This window comes from Molossus molossus, unplaced genomic scaffold (genome assembly GCF_014108415.1).
Source record: "Molossus molossus isolate mMolMol1 unplaced genomic scaffold, mMolMol1.p scaffold_m16_p_3, whole genome shotgun sequence".
In the NCBI taxonomy this organism is placed as follows: Eukaryota; Metazoa; Chordata; class Mammalia; order Chiroptera; family Molossidae; genus Molossus; species Molossus molossus.
The window spans coordinates 16,214,767-16,230,355 of record NW_023425366.1 but is presented as its reverse complement, the minus strand read 5'-3'; the positions used below and the strand labels follow the sequence as shown (position 1 = coordinate 16,230,355).

Sequence of the window (15,589 nt, the reverse complement as noted above, 5' to 3'; positions counted from 1 at the left end):
GCTTTTCAACAAACTCACTCTAACACCATCTTCTAGTAAGTTCACTGCTAAAGCTCCATTACAAAATCAAAGATGCATTAGCCTGAAAAGAATAAGAGACTTCTCAGTAAAATAAAACCAGATGTACAAAGGGGAAAGCTTTTGAATACATTTCCAAACAAAATAAACATTGACAATAATAGTGAAAGCATGAGTCACACTATTCTGAAATAACAATAAGTCCCTGTGACTGAGTGTCTGGACTGAGGAAGGACAAAATCCTGAGGAAAATCCAATGAAAAGGCGATAAACAAAAACCACGAGCGGATGTATCAGAGCTCGGAGGAAAGTAAGGGAGCTCAGCACATAGACAAGGTCAAGGGCCCAGGCACCCCACTCGGGAGGACTCTAAAACTGAAGCAGGCCCCCTGGATTTGGTCTTCTGGAGGCTGGCTTTGGTTTTGACAGCAGCGGCGCAGCAGCAGGGTGGGGACAGGGTTGGGCTGGGGGCAGAGCAAAGAGGGCTGTGAATGGACCAAGGTCTGACAGGCTCCAAGGGGAGTTCTGAGGCACGCGGGAGGAAGGCTTCCTGCCCCCAGGAGGGCAGGAGGCACGAGGAGGAGAGCATGGGCACAAGGCTAAGTGTCTGAAGCTGCTGATACACAGACATGGCCAGAAAGCGTCCATGCTGAAAAGCTCAACAGCTGAAATTGTAAATCGCATTTATCGCAGCAGCCAAATTTTGTTCTCCAGTATCTGTAGGCAAATGGCTGAACTGACATTTCCTTGGAGGCTGGTGGTTAGCAGATGGCACCGAGGCCACCAGAGCTGAGAGACAGAAGTCGGAATGCAGGACTTAATCGAGAAAGCGGAGGGATGGGACTATGCGGAGAGAGAAGGGAAGGCTCGAGTACAAGCAAAGAAACGAAGGGCACGAGAGGCTGGAAGCATTGAAGGATATCACTGGAAATACTGGTGAGTGAGAAACCAGAATGAGACCCTAGGGACGAATTCATTCAGGATGGTGAGGACTTTACAGACAAAACAACACCCAAAGATTTCATTACAAACACTAAATATAGTGCCAACGTGATCACGGCTGGACTCTTGAAAAAAAAAATTAAAAACGGTTAAAATATTGCTTAAAAAAAATATGTCACATAGTTACTTATATTTCTTAAATTAGAAAATAAATTATTGTTTTTCACTATAAAATAAATAAAAGTATATGTCAAAAAAATATGAAAAACTAGTCCAATACCACTACCTTAATTCAACTATCACTGCAGTGATTTTTAGCATACTTATAATCATATTACATATAAAATTTTATAATCATTATTCTCCAATTAACTCTATGCACTTTTAAGCCACATGCATTTTTCCATATTAATTTTAACATTGCATGATATTTTATCAAGTGGAATTTCAAAATTTATCGATCGACTCTCCTGCTCTGATCGAATTCGGGGTACCATAAATTATGCAGGGTGCAAGTCAGCGTGTGCATTTCACATTCTGGGCCTGCCCCGAGACACCGACGCCGGCCGCGCCTGTGCGGGAAAGCCGTCCTACAGGCTGAAAGGACAGTGGCAGGCACTACCTCAACAGCTCACAGACCAGTCAAAAGATTTACCTGGAAGAAATCTTACAAAACGTGGCATGAAGTGAAATCTGGGGCAGCAGGGAGGACTGTCTTCAAACAAAGGACCTGAAGCAAACAAATGAAAAGGAAAGAAGAGAAATAAATAAAACAGCATTAGAAAGCAAATACTGCAACTCAATTCCTAAGAGTCATTCTACTGACAAATACCACCAGAACTAGGGGCATAAAAAAACAAAACACCCCTCTTCTCAACAGGGACATCGGTCTTGCGGTAACCCACAAATATCCCATGCAGACGGAAGTGAGGCGGCTGCCCAATGGAAGGAGGGAATAAAAGCCCAAGGACATGTGCTTCAGCGTCTGTGAGGCAAAGCTATTTTTAGAAATTCAAACAACAAAAAGATTTTTTCGCCCTGGCCAGTTTGGCTCAGCGGTTAGAGCATCAGCCTGAGGACTAAACAGTCTTGGGTTCGATTCCGGTCAAGGGCATGTGCCTTGGTGGCAGTTCAGTCCCTGGCTCTGGTCAGGGTCATGCGGGAGGCAGCCAGTCGATGTGTCCCTCTCATGTCGATGCCTTTGCCTTTCTCTCTCTCTCTCCCTCCCTTCCACTCTATCTGAAGATAAATGGAAAAGTGTCCTCAGGTAAGGATTTAAAAAATAAACATAAATAAATAAATAAAAAGATTTTTGTTATGACCGAACTACACTGCATGACATAATACGCTTGTGTTTAAATTCCTTTCCATTTTAATCAATACAACTGGGGGAAAAAAAAGAGAGAAATACTATTAAAAAATTGGTTTGAGCCCTGGCCGGTCTGCCTCAGTGGTTAGAGCGTTGGCCTGCGAACCAATGAGTTGCGGGTTCGATTCCGGTCAAGGACATGTACCTCGGTTGCAGTTTGTCCCCGGCCCTGGTCGGGTTGGACAGGAGGCAACCAGCTGAGGTGGCTCTATCACATCCATATTTCTCCTCCCTGTCCCTCTCTCTCGCTTCCTCTCTCCCTCCCTCCCACTCTATCTAATGATAAATGGAAAAATATCCTCGGGTGAGGAATTAAAAAAAAACAAAACTTGGTTTGAAAAGCCATTCATTAATATACTATTTAGAAAACAAATAAGTAACTGTCTGTTGGAATACAGACACCTTCAAAAGAGTAAACTATTATCCATGATCCAAGTACCAAGTTTTAAATCGATGTAGTTCACAGTGTATCAATTGTGTTTAAGGGCAAAGCAAAGTGCTATTTTAGTAAACTGTTACCTTGGAAGTTTATTACAGTAAAGTTCAATAGATTTAAAATATTAACTAATGAGGTTCCCCTCAATGCACATAAATCAGGGTAATCACTCATAATAACTGATAGCATCTTCTTACAGATGAGTTAGGTAATGGATAACGGTAATCTTGGGCAACAGACGCTGTCAAATTGTATTAAAATAAGACCCACAAGAATTTATTCGTGTCAGATGACAGCAAGCACTCCTATGAATCATACTTTAGTCTGGGTATTTCAAAAAATGAGAGAAACTTCAACTATGTTCCCTGCTCCTCTCCATACACCACAATGTTCTATAAACATTACACTTTTCTTTAAGTCCTAATATTTACCTTTAAGATTCCAGTCATATAATTCCAAAATATCTCTGAATAGGAATAGTGAGAAGAGTTCAAGTCCCTTCACACAAAAATTCTGAAAAATAAATCAAAGTCAAATTACTATAGTACTGCAAATATATATGAACTGAAGGTTCAAGTTGTTCTAGTCACGTGCTTTCAAATGTCTATTGAAACTATCCTAAAACCGCATAATTTCCTAAAAAATTTGACCACTGTGCTACAAATCACAGCTCATTGGCTTGAGACACAAACGAAGTAGGCAAGAGAGGCATTGGGATTCCTAAGAAAATGTGAAGTCAGTCCTTCCCAACGTACTAGTAAAAATTAGTCTTCTTTATATATCTTTCTAACCCAATAATGAAATCAGAATGTCCAGGAGACTTTTTGTCCATTCAGATGACACACACATGCCAGCAGGCTCAGACAGGTTAGCCCCGCTCACCCCACCCCTGCCCACCGCATCTCCCAAACACACCCAGAATAGTTACACGGTTACCATGAACAGGGATCTTTCCTACCAAAAAAGTTCAAATTCTCAATGAAGGCAAATAAAGGGCTAAGAAAAACTACAAAACTTTGTACCAAAATTTCTCCAGTAAACAAGCTTAACAGATGATATATTTGCAAGGAAGACCTGTCTCATAATTCTCCCTCCTATTTGTTTCGCTTGAGGTTCATAAATCACCCTGTGTGAGATAACTCCAGACTCATAAACCTTTACAATAGCAAATGAAGGCTTATGACCTTAAAAATCAAAAGGAAGCAAAAAGCTCTTTTAAGCTAGAGAATGAGGGGGTGGCCCTTTCTCTTTAATTCTTTTTGAAAGACAGGTAGAATTACCAGGGCTTGCTTTGAATGAAATAGGTGCAAGCTAAGCATGTGTGTCATGCCTATCAATGAACTCCCCTGGTGCTCGGCTGCCCATGGCAGAGCTGCGCTGTTAAACACGGTTTGCAGGAAGAGCCAGGGGCTCAGGAAATCGACCCTGACTCCAACACAAGGTTAAGTGCACAAGCTTGTTTGCTGTCTAGTTGTTATTTCTTAGTGTGATTTGTTGACATCACTAAATTCAAGATCAGGCAATGAATCATTCTGAGATTCACATTAATCTTGCTTTGGAATTTTAAACCTCTAGCATATATTTAGATAAATCTGCTGCTGAGCAGCCACAATGAAAAACAATTAGGAAAAATATGTAAATATATGGGAAGAAAAATGAACCGAGCATTGATCTTGTCATTGGAGATAATGAATAAGATTATTCCAACAGCTATCAGATTCAGTTTCACTACCCTAATTTCCTCTGATAACAACCAGTAATCAAAATCTGTCCCCTATGCAAAACCACTAAAAACAAATGTAAAGTTACTATCAGTAGATGCAAAACAAGGAGAAATGGGTTCAAACATTGCAAAGTGGCCCAAATTTTAAACTTGCTCCTAGAGCTCCATCTCACTGACCCTCGCAACAGTGAACACGATACTTTCGGGGTCTTCCTAAGGCCAAACGCCAGAGCTGGCCAAGTCCATTTCTTTAAAGATGTACGTGTGGAAGAAACCAAAGGGCAAAGCTGCTAAGCAAGCTTCTGCCTTACCTCAGGCATCATCTCTTCGATGAAGTGAATCGTGTAGTCGATGTTGAACCGAATCACTTTACACAGGGGAATCTGCAATTACAAGAAGAGGTTCAGTTCCGCAACTCCGTCCTGCAGGCTCACGCAGCACACGTGCTTCTTTGCTACCTGACCCAGGAGGCCAAGAACCAAGTGAGATGGCTGCACTTCATCTAAGCTTCTAACAGTGCTGCACACGGAGCTTGACCACAACTGCTGGATGTTAATGGCAAGAACCCCACTGGCTCGAACTCTACGGGAGACCTGCATAATGTTGGTGCTGAATTAAATATATAAGCAACAGCACAAACATGACAAGTCCTCATTAAAACCAAACAAATCACCTCTAAAGAATTAATGAAACCACACATAAATGCTTCTTTTTCTCGGGTGTTTGAAATCTTTTAGAACTCCAGCCCTTCGGGCAGACAACTTTCAGGTACAGATTCATGTCACTGACGTGCACAAGTCATGCTCCTATCTGGGTCTGGAGCAAAAGCAACCGTGGCAATAATAACAGTAATAATAATAATAATGTATAATAAAAATAACAATAGCATTTACTGCACCAGGCACTGTTCTAATGCTTCCCGTATTGTCACTCATGTAACCATCCCTATGAGATAGGTACAACTATCCCCCTTGTACAGTGGAGGAAACTAAGGCAGAGTCATTAGGTACCTTGCCTAAGGAAACTGGTAGCTGGTGAGTTTGAAAATCTTGTTCTAGACCCCAGCCCTAAGGCACTAGAGTCTGTACATCTCGTTACCTATTCTAATACTCGGGGTCCATGTGAAAATGAAGGCAGGCTCATGTTAAATAAATCCACACCTGTCTGTTGTACCAATGTGTCATCAGACACTAGCCTAATGTCTTGACATAATAGGTTTTCTGTAAGTACACTTTCGAATGAAGGGAGGAAGAAAGGGAGGGTGTGAAGTTACTACAGTGGCACAGTGGCTTGGCTGACTACTTGGGGAAAATAACAGACTCAGAAACCCTAGAGAGGTGGTAAGTAGGCTTTTCTGGCTACTCAATCTGTCCATAAGACGATTTTACATAGATGTAATCGTTTTCACAAACCATAGCAATTAGAAAGAAACAAACAAAGTTCAATTCTACCAAAGGACTGGTAAGAAAAACAAAAATAGTCTTGTAATGCCATCTACTGGAAATCTTTTTCTTAGAAGGAAATTTAGTTCTTAGGTGCTTTTTCATTAGAATAATGGCTAATTTGGGTGAAATTTCTAATTAACTTTAATAAGAGATCCATATTGAACCTTCTTATGGTAATAAATGAGTTCTAAGCCAGTTGAAGCAACATGCTAAAGCCACTATCATTTTGAAGTTCTTTTTATTCCTATATTGAAAAATGATTCGAGAGCTACAAATTTAGGCATTATTCATATTTTTAAAATATCTACTCTTTGGTAGCAATGATGTTAGGTCCATAGTTATCTAAAACAACTCTACCTATTTTTTAAAAGGTAAGGATCTAAAAGAGGAAGAAAGGCACATAAACAAGTATAAACAGAATATGATGAGCCCTTGTTGGTTTGGCTCAGCGGTTAGAGCGTTGGCCCGCGGATCGGAGAGTCCCGGGTTCGGTTCCCACTAAGGGCATGTACCTTGGTTGCAGTTTGTCCCCAGCCGCAGCTGGGGATGTGTGGGTGGCAGCCACTCGATGTGTCTTTCTCACATCAATGTTTCTCTCTCTCTCTTTCTCCCTCTCTCCCTCCCATTCTATCTGAAGATAAATGCAAAAATGTTCTCTGGTGAGGATTAAAAAAAAAAAAGAACAAAATATGATGTAACTTATAAATATAATTAAAAACAAATACGCAAACAGAGAGTATACAGTTCAAAAGAACCAAAGGAGGTAACATTTGAATTGAGTCTTCAAAGATGGGGAGAAATGCTCCAGGTCACCCAAAAAAACTGAGTTGGGGAACAGCAGGTATTTAGTTTCTAGCAAGGCAGAGAAAAGGGACCTAGTGATTTAACTGCTCAGGAGTCAAGTATGTGGACAGAGGAAAACGAGGTGATTTAGGCAGGAAAGTATCAACTGTATTATGCAGATGTTATCAACAATGTAATCAGGGCTTATCCCATGGCAATGAGAAGTCATTCAAGTACTTTAAGAGAGAGACTACCCGAGTTTACATTTTGGATGAGTGGCTATGTAAACAGTGTGAGGATAGTTCAGAAGGGAGCAAGGGAGGAAAACAGCCAAATGAAGAGAAGACTAAGGTTTCTGGCCTAAGTGACCAGACACATCACAACGACATTAATACTGAGAAATTCACAGGGTGCTCCCTGAGTCCTCAAAGTCCATTGTGGGAATGCTGACGAGCCCGGCTTTGTACAGTTGAGGAGGAGGCACCTGAGGGGACACGGGGGTATGCAACAGGCAATCAGAAGTGGAGTGTGGAGCGCAGAGCACGTCACAGCTATAGATGCCCATTCGGTGGGGATCAGAATACTGTAGGAGGAAAACCCGCGGGTGAGACTACATTTCAGAGAGAGAGTACCCAAAGGAGAAAAGGACCAGAGGCCTTGGGAGGCAGGCAGAGAAAGAGCAAAGTGTCATCTGACTCCTACAACGCGCAAGGGCAGCTCTGACAGGTGACTCACACAAGTACAATCCTTTCCCCAAGTCATTTCAACTAAAACCACTTTCTGGGATCTCTCCTTGAACTCTTCTCTTCTCTCTCTCTCTCTCTCTTTTAATCCTCACCCGAGGATATTCTTCCATTTATCTTCAGATAGAGTGGGAAGGAGGGAGGGAGAGAGGGAGGGAAGAAGAGGGAGGGAGAGAGAGACAGAAAGAGAGACATTGATGTGAGAGAGAGACATCGACTTGTTGCCTCCTGCACAACCCTACCAGGGCCGGGGACAAACCATAACCGAGGTACGTGCCCTTGACCAGAATCGAACCCATGACTCATTGGTCCTCAGGCCGACACTCTAACCACTGAGCCAAACCGGCCAGAGTTGACCTCTTCTCTTATCTGTACTATATTTTCTTCTGGACGCTCACCCACACCACGGGAGCCCTCCTCAGACACAGGCTGGAAAGGCAGGATCGCCTTTTCCATTAAAACTTTCCTCTTCTCTAAGATGCACAGAGAACTTGTCATTTTCTACATATTGGAAGCTTCATTGGCCAATCAAATAATACAGATACCTACCATCATTTCTTAAACATCTTTGGATACTGACCACTACTAACACCCATCGCACCATACCAAAAACAAGCAAAAACAACTCCCTAAACTTCTAACTCAATGACCAAATCCAGGGCAATGAGGCCACTGGAAAAGGAAAGCCATCAAATGCAGGAGAGAGCTTTCTGGGGCCTCTGAGGACAGAGTAAGATATCAAGCATCTAATACGTATATCTTTATAATTTTAGTTATGTTGTCAAAGCCCTTAGTAACATCAGGTATTACAAATCGTTGTAAATGTACTGCGTAAAAGGATTAAATTATCCCAGAATGCTCCTACTTCACCAACAAGGCTTTCAACCCACTTCAGTTCAAGCAGACTTAAGAGGACTTGTCAGAACTGGATTCGGTTGAGATTCCACCACACAATCATTTGCATGCCGTTCTTGCTGATGTGCTCCAGCAAGAAGATGAATCAGATCCGTAAAGTGATGTAATAATTCCTCTTCTTGGGAAGCTATTGCAAATTCAAGAGGCCTTTGAGGGATCTAATTTCTATGAACTGAACAGCACTCAGCTTAACACTCGATTTATTTTATCAACATCTCTAACATAAATGATGGGGCTTATCTTCTCATTACAGAGTTAAGTTCTCAAATGTTGAGAGTTTGAATATTTTTATATAAAATATATGCTGAAGCCAAAAATTTTCAGTCCTGGCTTCATGGTATGGTAACAATCACAAATGCAATTAATTTAGCATTAACAGCCTCTCAGTGCCAAACCGGAGGGATTTTAATAAAGCTTCTAAAATCACTTGTCCAAAGTCACATAGATATTAAGAATTAGTTGGAAAAAAAAAGAATTAAAAAAAAAGATGCAAACCCAGGTCTGTCTGACATATTTTACAAAATAAGAAGTGCAATATTTATTGTACGCAAAGCATTGTATAACACTTTTGATGTGTTATCTCATTAAAAACAAAACAAAACCTATTACTAAAACTAAAACCTCTATCTTAAGACGAGAAAAAAATCAAGGCTTAGAAGACTGAAATTTCAAATCATACAGATCAGATAATAAGTAGAATTCACTAATGTTTAAAATCTTGGTCTCTCTGAAGCCAAACTGCTTTCCTTCTTTGATTAAGGTGATCCTAAAACTTAAAGTAAGATCTACACTACTTCTAGGGAATTAAAAAATAAGATGTATTTTTTTTTTTATCCTCACCACAGGACTTTTTTTTTTTTAATTGATTTTAGAGAGAGAGGAAGGGAGAGGGAGAGAGAGAGGGAAACATCAATGAGAGAGAACATTGACTGGCCGCCTCCTGCATGCCCCACACTGGGGACTGGGCCCACAACCTGGGCATGTGTCCTGACCGGGAATCAAACCAGCGACCTCTTGGTGCATGGGTCGACGCTCAACCACTGAGCCATACCAGCTGGACCATTTTTTTTTTTTTTTATTAATCTTCAGATAGAGCAGGAGGGAGACAGGAAGGAAGAGAGAAAGAGAAACAGCTACGTGAGAGAAACACATCGAGTGACTGCCACCCACACGACCCCAACCGGGGCCGGGGACAAACTGCAACCAAGGGACGTACCCTTAGCGGGAACCGAATCCGAGTCTCTCTGTACTGCGGGCTGATGCTCTAAATGCTGAGCCAAACCGGCCATGGGGATGATAGGTATTTTTAAATATTGTCACGGTGACTAAATTATTTGTGTTTGCAAATCCTCCGCGGGGGAAATAGAGAAACACGCACGAGGAGGAGGAGGAGGACCAGAGGACTCCTGAAAGCCTTCCCTACGCTAAGGCTAGATGTGGTGTAACACAGGGTCTGGGTGCTTAACTGAGACACTCACAAAAAGAACAGAACCATCAAAATTCAAAAACCACCTAATGCCTTTTCATATAGATTGCTTAAGAAGAGTCTGATATAAAATTCTGTAACTAGGTAAGTTGAAAAATGTTAACTAGAGTCATTATGGTGATCATTTCACAATATATACAAATATCAAATCACTATGTTGTATACCTGAATCTAATATAATGCCACATATTAATTATACCTCAAAAAATAAAAATAAAAAGAATGGTCCAATATTATACCTTTTTCTATATTATGGTCTACCCTGGAGACAACTGTGGTATGTATTATCAAATGATTTTATTTTTACATTTACAATGTAATCGTCTTCTCAAAGAAAATTCTCTAGGATAAAACATACTGTGGAACAAAAAACAATCTCATTAAGAAAACAAACTGTTTTAAATTAGACTCACTACAATGGAATCATGTCCACTTACAGAGAAAAAAAGAATGATAAAATGGAAAAAGGTTTGGCAAAGATTTGAATCTTTACTCTCCAAAGGAAAAGAATTTCAAGTTTTAAGTAAACAGTACAAAAATAACTTTTCAAACTGCATATTTAATTTCTTGTAACCAAACCAGAAAGGATTAGAGAACATTCTATTCTGCTGTAGCTACATCATAGCTATAATTCAGTAAGTTCCATGACAGTGTCTGGACTGGGTCAAGGGCACTGCCTCTCTCTCCTCCTCCTCTTTGTCCAACTGGGATACAGGGTAAGTATGACAATTCCCAAGACTGCCCGCTCCAGGACAAAGCTTCTGACTCATTAATACAGAACTTCCATTTGAACCGATTACTAACAGAGCTGCCTTAATTCCTGTATAAAAACATCATAGATCTGTGTGTCAGACGAAGTCTCTTAAAGAAGACATATTCCTGGGATTCAAAAGCAGAAAACTGTATAAAGTTAATTCAGGCTCCAGGTGTCCTAAACCAGCTCTATTTCTTTTTCTATTGCTCAGAGACTAAACAGTAGCTTCTTCTTAAAACTTTCCAACTTTCCTTTGAAGGACACCAAACCCCAAATAGTTCTGACACGTTACTCCACAGTTTATCCTTCTTTTTCGGTCTTTTACACTCTCACAATGTTATTCTGACACTTTCACTCAACCACTTAATGTGGACTGAACCTGTGACTCATTAGCACAAACATCACACTCCCACCTGACACAGACTTCCTGCAGCTCATGCAGAGGACGCAGAGTAAATGTGACTTAGAAGTCGGATGAAAGGAAAGAGTAAAGGGAAGGCAGGGTACAGGGACACAGGAAGCAAGCCAATGAGCACATACTTACATTGGTCAGGGGGGCATGTGCAAACATGGAAAATCCTTCAAAGATATACTCATGATCATCATACTCTATAACGGTTGGCCTGTCGGTCTGAAAGCAAACAGAAACACAAAGCCTGAATCACGGCCTGACTGGCCTTGCAGAAATCCATCAGGACACAAGGCAACCACCAGGAGAAATGTAAGGACTCCACACACTTTGTTAATGTTTTGCCAAACACCACAGAGAACTTTATGAGAAAGTTTAATTTTAGGTGGAATTCTCTGGCCTCAGTAATATTTATATGCTGAGATAATGAAGAATGTTTGTTATGTTTGATGCCATAAAGAAAAAAAAAGAAAGGTTATATGACTTCATTTTCTAGGAACTTGCTTTATTTAATCTCATAATACTACCAGTCCTGTTCTTACTGAAATATATTTCTGAACTAACAGAAGTCCTAATAAGAACAAGATAATAACACACTTGGCTCAAAGCTCAAAATGAAGAAGCTCAGCACCATGGTGGTCACGACTGAGCACAGCCTGGAGGCTCCGAGGCCTTGGAGGCCAGGAGCTCGGCCCTCACCGCTCTGTTCCGAGCCCTCCAAGCAGGGGCCACCCCCCACCCCCGATGCTTTAACAAACTGACTCTTGCATAATGACCAAAATTTTCATTACTGAAAACTGAATCAGTAATTAGAACATACAAATGTTGATCTATGCCTAAGAGACTCTCTTCTTTATGCCATTCTTGTAACATACCATTTTTATTACTAAATGTTAAATATGAAACTAATTCTTAAGAGTGATAACCTATAAGATATGTTTTTTACATAGGTATTGAATGTTATTCTTTTAAACATTTTACACACACATACACACAGAACTTGGGAAGAGAACTAAAGAATATCTCTGTACATTATTTGTTTTGTCAATATTACTGTTACTTTCTATTTGAGTAATTTAACAAAGTTGGCCTGAATTAAATACAATGAAAAGAACTTTTAATGAAATAATAATGGTATAACCACTCTGAAAAACAGTTTGGTAGTTCCTCAAAATACTAAACAGAGTTACCAAACAATCCAGTAACTCCAATCCTAGGTTTACACCCAAGAGAAATGAAAATACACATCCACTCAAAAACTTGTCCACAAAGGTTCACAAGAGTATTTCATAATAGCCAAAAAGTGGAGACCACCCAAATGTTCATAACTGAGGAATAAATAAAATATAGTACATCCATTCAATGGAATACTATTTGGCCATAAAAATGAATAAAGTCGCATGTTATCACATGGGTGAATCTTTAAAACATCATGCTAAGTGAAATCAGAAGCCGGAAAGTTCACATATTGTATGATCCCATTCATATTAAATATCTAGAACAGGCAAATGACAGAAAGCATCTTAGTAGTTGCTGAAGGCTGGGACTGGAAAAGAATTGAGTACAGGGTATCTTTTGGGGACAATGAAAATGTTCTAAAATTAGATTGTGATATGGTGTCACAATCCTGTGAAAAGACTAAATATAAAATACACACTTTAAATGGATAAATTTTAAGGTATATGAATTATATCTCAATAAAGTTGTTAAAATATATAATTATTAACATCTAATTTTGAAATTGAAATCTCTTGGTGATACAAGTAACCAGTACTAATAAATGTTGTACTGCGAAAGGCAATATAGTATGGTGGAATAACACACAGCCATGCTCGATGGAGTCAGACTGCCTAGGTTCACATCCCCACTCTGCACTTACTACCTGGATAATCTTGAGCAAGCTATTTTAATAGAAAAAAAATTTTCTTATTGATTTTAGAAAGAGGAAGAGAGAGACAGAAACATCGATGAGAGAGAACATCGATTTGCCGCCTCCAGCATGCCCCCAACTGGGGATTTGGCCCACAACCTGGGCATGTGCCCTGACCGGGAATCGAACCGGCAACCTCCTGGTCCATGGGTCGATGTTGAGCAAGCTACTTCACTTCCTGTAAAATATGGATTACTTCCTCATCTGCGGAGTGAGGATAATAATATTTGCTTCATCAGTTTGTTGTGAGAAATAAGTTAATATATGTCAAATAATTAGAATGGTGCCCAATACCATAGTCAACAAGTATTAACTATTAATATTACTGTCATAAATACAACAGATCTTCTTGTTTGGGTCACTAGATAATATATAAACTACTTGCTGACTTTTAAGAGACATGAGAATGTTCTACGCATCCTTCCAACTCCACAGCTCCATAATTTTTTGGCTATTATGTGGTACCAACAATATGAATGAAAAAAGGTACCAAAAATAGTCTAGTAGAAAATAAAAATAAAAGTCATTATGATATAGGCCAATTTTGTCAATATAAAAATAGAATAGTTTAAAAAAAAAAGAACATTTAAGAACGCAATCAGTATTTAGTCTATTGATACATTAACCCATTTATACACATGTACCCTATTCACATTTTAAAATAGATGATATCTGCCCTGGCCGGTTTGGCTCAGCGGTTAGAGCATCGGCCTGCGTACCAAAGAGTCTTGGGTTCGGTTCCCACTAAGGGCACATACCTGGGTTGCAGTTTGTCCCTGGCCCCGGTTAGGGTCATGCGGGTGGCAGCCAGTCAATGTGTCTCTCACATTGATGTTTCTCTCTCTCTCTTCCTCCCTCTCTCCCTCCCACTCTATCTGAATACAAATGCAAATATGTCCTCAGGTGAGGATAAAAAAAATAAAATAGATGATATCTGATTTTGTTAGGAACTCACCAAAAAGTTTGTAGGTGGGGAGACTGTGATCCGATAGTGGAAAAGTCGGCCAGCGTTGTTGGTCATGGGACGGCAGGGCTTGATGGCCTGAGGGAAAAACAAAAGTGAGATTAAAAGTAAATAAGCAAAGTTTTTTGTATTTAAAGACAGACGGTACTTTCTAGCTGCACATCTGACTAAGGAGGCTTCTGTGTGCTCCTTCGCAGGCTGGTAGGAAGAAACTGTTTTCACTTCATCCCTAACTAGATGAACAAAAAAGGACTGGCTGGCCCCCAGTATTTAATTCATTTCTTCATGTGCAATAGGACAGGTTCGAACAACATAAGGATCTTTCTAGATCTCAATTTATATTACTATCTTCCTTTTTTTGAAAAACAACACAGCAATTGAGATTTGGCTAAATTCCAATAGACAAAAATAGGCACAAAAAAATCATCTCAGAAGGATTAACAGTAGGCTAGGGGGAGGGGCAGCACCCAGTATGACAGGAACATGGCTCCGCCCACTCGTAGCATGGTGCCTGGCCGCGGCCCAGTGTGGCTCAGGTGAGAAGAAAGGCCTCAGCCCTGCCGCAATGCCAGCAGCCCTGCTGTGAGGCCACGCCACCCGTCACCTGCTGGTTGGAAAAGATGCTGAGACAGGGTGGCCACACTGAGAGAATCACAATGCCCGTCTGGGGTTCTGGAGCAAAGCCATGCCACTTGGAGTGAAGAATTATATGCCTTCGAAAAACCACTCCTGGTGTGCTACTGAGCCCTGGTAGAAATGGAAGGCGAGGCCCAGGGACAGCAAATGGGCATGTGACTGGAAATGCCCATCATAGGCTGGGTTCTGTCAGTCCCACCCAGGCTCAAGTATGGGTGGGGCCAAGAACCACCCATCATGAGATGCTACATCCAGAATCAAGTACAGTCAGGAGCTGCAGGCACAGTCAAGCTGCAGGAGCAGGTGGCCCATCCTTGGTGCACTAGCACCCCTCCCTCAGCTGATGCCTGAGGCTGGGAGGACGAAAGGAGAGGATAGAGCCCAAGCTTGGTTTGCGACAGACCAGTCAGGAAGGGGTGCAAGCTGCAAACAGGCTGTGCTGCAGCCACGCTCGGGGACGGCTCTGAAAGACAGTGATGAGAGAGTCTTCCCAAAGGGCAGAATCTCAGGCGGTATACCTGGCCATCCACTATGTGTGGAAAGAGCAGTAGCCTGAGGTTAGAATATAGATGGACTCATGGCAGAAGCACGTGGCCATGCCAGCTGGTCAAAGGCCTAGAAGGAAAAAGATGGGAAGATCAGGGTTAAGAAGGCCTTGGGGCACAGACCTGTGGGTGGACAAGTGGGCATGAGAACAATGCTCTCTATGGCAACGTGGATATCCATCGGAGAGCACCCGCGACGGAAGAGGTATGAAACCACCGAGTCGGCATACGCTTCAGCCAGAAGGTGCCAGCCAGCCTCAGCCCCCGGCCACCAGAGCTGACAGGATGGGTGAAGTGGCCACAGCAGCGCGGCGGAGGCTTCACATACGCCCAACAGCATGGACACAGGTACCAGGGCTACGCTAGCTAAATAACTGCCACTGCAGAACATCCAACTGTGACCAGCAGTGACCAGTGCTGGGCCCCCGAAGGGCACCATTCCTGAGGAGACCGACCTGTCACAACAGGAAGTTGCCTACACAGGCCCCATC

The 15,589-nt window shown here is 41.4% G+C and overlaps 1 protein-coding gene across 2 annotated transcripts in view; it reads right to left on the bottom strand.

Annotated features, from left to right (window-relative positions):
• Positions 1 to 15,589, bottom strand: part of DROSHA (drosha ribonuclease III) — a 115,740-nt gene that overhangs the window by 73,500 nt on the left and 26,651 nt on the right. For both annotated transcript variants that reach the window (XM_036279324.1, XM_036279325.1), the window contains 5 exons: positions 13,909 to 13,995; positions 11,159 to 11,245; positions 4,800 to 4,871; positions 3,197 to 3,278; positions 1,616 to 1,690 (listed from right to left, as the gene is read on the bottom strand). In XM_036279324.1, the coding sequence (XP_036135217.1) occupies positions 1,616 to 1,690; positions 3,197 to 3,278; positions 4,800 to 4,871; positions 11,159 to 11,245; positions 13,909 to 13,995 (403 nt within the window). The remainder of the gene's footprint in view (positions 1 to 1,615; positions 1,691 to 3,196; positions 3,279 to 4,799; positions 4,872 to 11,158; positions 11,246 to 13,908; positions 13,996 to 15,589) is intronic.